At 42.2% G+C, this 3,731-nt stretch overlaps 1 protein-coding gene across 1 annotated transcript; it reads left to right on the forward strand.

Annotated features, from left to right (window-relative positions):
- Positions 1–3,388, forward strand: LOC132174862 (scarecrow-like protein 28). Its single transcript, XM_059586583.1, has one exon. The coding sequence runs from the start codon at positions 979–981 to the stop codon at positions 2,998–3,000; it is 2,022 nt and encodes a 673-aa protein (XP_059442566.1). The 5' UTR covers positions 1–978; the 3' UTR covers positions 3,001–3,388.
- The last annotated feature ends 343 nt before the right edge of the window (positions 3,389–3,731 follow it).

Here is a 3,731-nt window from a genome sequence, read left to right on the forward strand (position 1 = left end):
TTCCACCGCCCGATTCTCCATCCAACGGCCAGATAACGAAGTTTCCTCCCTCAACCCCTTTTTTTCACGCAGCCATACATTTTTTCCTCAATGCGACCGGTAAATCAAATCATTCGTAGAACCCAGAAAAAAAAAAAGAAGCAATGATAGCGACGGCTGCCATAGGGGTAGAAGAAGTAATAGTATAGCTGTAGAGTAAGCGTAAGTAGAAGAAACCACCCACAGTATATAAAAGCAAGAGTCTCTTATGGTTTATGGTTTTTTTGGGTAGGAAATTTTGAGAAGTAATTTGTTTGTTCATAAAATATGTTCATGCATGTTTGAGGGGTTCTCGGAGCTGGGCCTTCTGGGTTTTTCTTCTGATTCAGCTTCAGCTATGGTGGACTTCATGGATTTTCCAAATGCTGATCTGGGTTTGAAAATTTCTCAGGATCTCATCTACCAAGCTCAGCTACTATGTTTCTGCATTTCCATTCATGGTGTAAGTTCCAGTGATCAGAAAAACCAGTCTTTTTCTCCAATGAGTTCTCTCTGAACATTACGGAATCCGATGATCGTTTTCTGGTAGGTCTTTAAATTAGTTTTCGATTCTTTCATTCTTTTGGGGTGGGCTTTGGCATATTCTGTTATTTATTTCATACCACATATATACATCATATAGGAACACTCAAAAATTTGTGAAAGCTTTTGTTTGTTTTTCATCGGATTCCTATATTGTTTTTATTCTTGTGGTTTCTCAAAAATTCACACACTCACATATAGTCTGTCCTCTCCGGATTTCTCTGTTCTGTTCAAACATTACATTCAGAGTTTCATATAGATCCATATAATTTTCATACGGAAAAACCATACATTTCATCATACTTCAAAAACATTTATAGAAACAAAGAGAGATTAGGGGGGAGAGTGAACAAACATATAGGGTGAGTGAATTGAAAGTTAATCAAACAAAGAAAGAAAATAGGAAGGTCATAGAGGATGTTGGCTGGGTGTTCTAGTTCTACATTGCTGTCACCGAGACATAGATTGAGGAGTGAAGCACCTGCACAGTTGCAAGCCTGCCATTTTCAGCTGCCTTCAATGAGCACACAGAGACTGGACTTGCCATGTAGCTTCCCACGCAAGGACACCTCACGCTCGCAGCCAATTAGGCCGGTGGGCCTTTCGGTGGAGAAGGCTATTGAATCGAAGACCAACAGTTGTTCTCTCAAGCAGAACATCCGACTTCCGCCTTTGGCGACAACCGCTCAAACGACGAGTGCTCAGACTGCATTTATTGAAGCGAAGAGAGAGATCAAAGATGAGTTTTGGGAGAAAGGAAAGAGCTTGAAGAGGTTAGCGGAACAGGGCTCGGTAGATGAGTCATGCTTTAGCAGAGCCAAGAGGAAAAAGGGCGGCAGTGACAATGGGAAATCCGATGACATTCTCCGACGCGGCGGTGGTGATGGTTTGAGTTTAGGCCAACTGGGTGCTGGGAATTTTTGGTTTCATCATCCTCAAGTTCCTTTCTCTCTGACATGTTCAGGGGATGAAGAGAGGATTTGTTATGTGCCTGGTGAAGTGATTTCTCCTCCTTTGCCGCTGTCAAACAATCCGTGGGTGGACTCTGTTGTGACCGAGATCACAGACCTCGGCGAGAAGGACGGTGAGACAAGCCACAAGCTGGTGAAGGAAGCCTCAGGGTCGAGTGCTTCATCAGAGAGCCAAAGCTTGGAACTTAGGCTAATTGAGAATGTCTCTGAGCAAGAAGTGGGAAATGGTTCTGGGAATCCTTATTCACATGAAGGTACTGAAGAGGAGGCTGGGGAGGAAGACAACAACCAAGGGGAGAATCAGGGGTTTGAGCTTGTCAGCTTACTTGCAGCATGTGTTGACGCAATTGGATTGAGGAATATCCCAGCAATCAACCATTTTATAGCTAAGTTGGGTGAGCTAGCTTCGCCAAAAGGAGGGAGCCCTATTAGCCGTTTAGCAGCTTATTATGCAGAAGCTCTGGCTATACGAGTCACAAGGCTTTGGCCTCATATTTTTCATATTAACACCCCTCGGGAGCTTGATCGGGTAGATGATGACTCTGGTACTGCATTGAGGCTTTTGAACCAGGTGAGCCCAATTCCAAAGTTTCTTCATTTTACATCAAATGAGATATTGCTGAGAGCTTTTGAAGGGAAGGACAGGGTTCACATTATAGATTTTGACATTAAGCAAGGGCTTCAATGGCCTAGCTTGTTCCAGAGTTTAGCATCTAGGACTGATCCTCCAAGCCATGTTAGAATCACAGGTATTGGTGAGTCTAAGCAAGAACTCAATGAAACAGGAGATAGGCTTGCTGGATTTGCTGAGGCATTGAACCTGCCTTTCGAGTTTCATCCTGTAGTGGACAGGTTGGAAGATGTGAGGCTGTGGATGCTTCATGTCAAGGAGCAAGAGAGTGTGGCTGTGAATTGTATTTTCCAAATGCATAAGACGCTTTATGATGGGAATGGAGGAGCTCTAAGAGACTTTTTGGGACTCATCCGAAGCACAAACCCGAAAATTGTCCTTATGGCAGAGCAGGAGGCTGAACACAATGACCCCAGATTGGAAACAAGAGTGTCAAATTCATTGAAACACTACTCTGCCATATTTGACTCCATTGATTCTACCCTTCCCTCGGACAGCTCGGTGAGGCTAACGATGGAGGAGATGTTTGCACGCGAAATTAGGAACATTGTTGCTTGTGAAGGAAGGGACAGGTTGGAGAGGCATGAGAGTTTTGAGAAGTGGAGGAAGTTGATGGAGCAAGGCGGGTTCCGATGCATGGGAATTGAGGAGAGGGAAATGCTTCAGAGCCAATTGCTGTTGAAGATGTACTCTTGTGACAACTTTAGTGTTAAGAAGCAAGGGCAAGATGGAGCTGCACTTTCTTTAAGTTGGCGAGATCAGCCTCTCTACACAGTCTCAGCATGGGCGCCGGTTGATGTTGCAGGCAGTTCATCCTCTTATTCTCACCCAAGTTGATTGCTTCTGGTTTTCATTTCTCCATGCATTTTCCATTATTGCAATACAGAAACTCAGAAAGGGATACAAAATTCTTTTTAGGTAGGAAAGCTATGGTCATTCTTTCATTCTTTTATTGCAGATAAGATTGTCAGTCAATAGTGTCAGAATTATTTTGTATGGATACAGTAGAGTCGATACTGATTTCAGTGGGTTACAGGCCAGATTTCCTAGATTTCAGACACTAGTATTTGGAGTCATTTTGTGTTTATTCTTTAATTCTTTATATGTATGCTGAAATTCTTTGTTAGTCAGTTTTCATTCTATTGTCTATGTTGGGGGTTCATCATAAACCATGTAGTTGGAAATTCGATTGTTATATATGAAATGATTTCTTTGATTTGTGATATTTTCATGCTTAGTGTATAATCACATATTCATTACAATGCGGGTGGTTCTGAGCAATACTCAAAAGTCACAACTAAACTGGTCTTTGCAAGTTATTCATTACAATACGGGTGGTTTTGAGCAAAACTCAGAAGTCACAACTAAACTGGCCTTTGCAAGTTATTATAACCATTATGGGTGCTGCCGGAATTATCAACACAATCTTACTTATAATAAGTTCAGTGGATCATTTTTTTTTAAGAGGGTGTCAACTCTAATCCAGCTCATTTAATTAAACGGGTCAAAACTTTCAACCCTAACCCACTAATTTCGTGTCGGATTCGCTAGTGATGTCAAAAATTGCA

This window comes from Corylus avellana, chromosome ca3 (assembly GCF_901000735.1).
Source record: "Corylus avellana chromosome ca3, CavTom2PMs-1.0".
NCBI lineage: Eukaryota > Viridiplantae > Streptophyta > Magnoliopsida > Fagales > Betulaceae > Corylus > Corylus avellana.

Excerpts from the sequence above, each read along its gene's own strand:
- LOC132174862 (XM_059586583.1), top strand. The coding sequence starts at position 979 with ATGTTGGCTGGGTGTTCTAGTTCTACATTGCTGTCACCGAGACATAGA.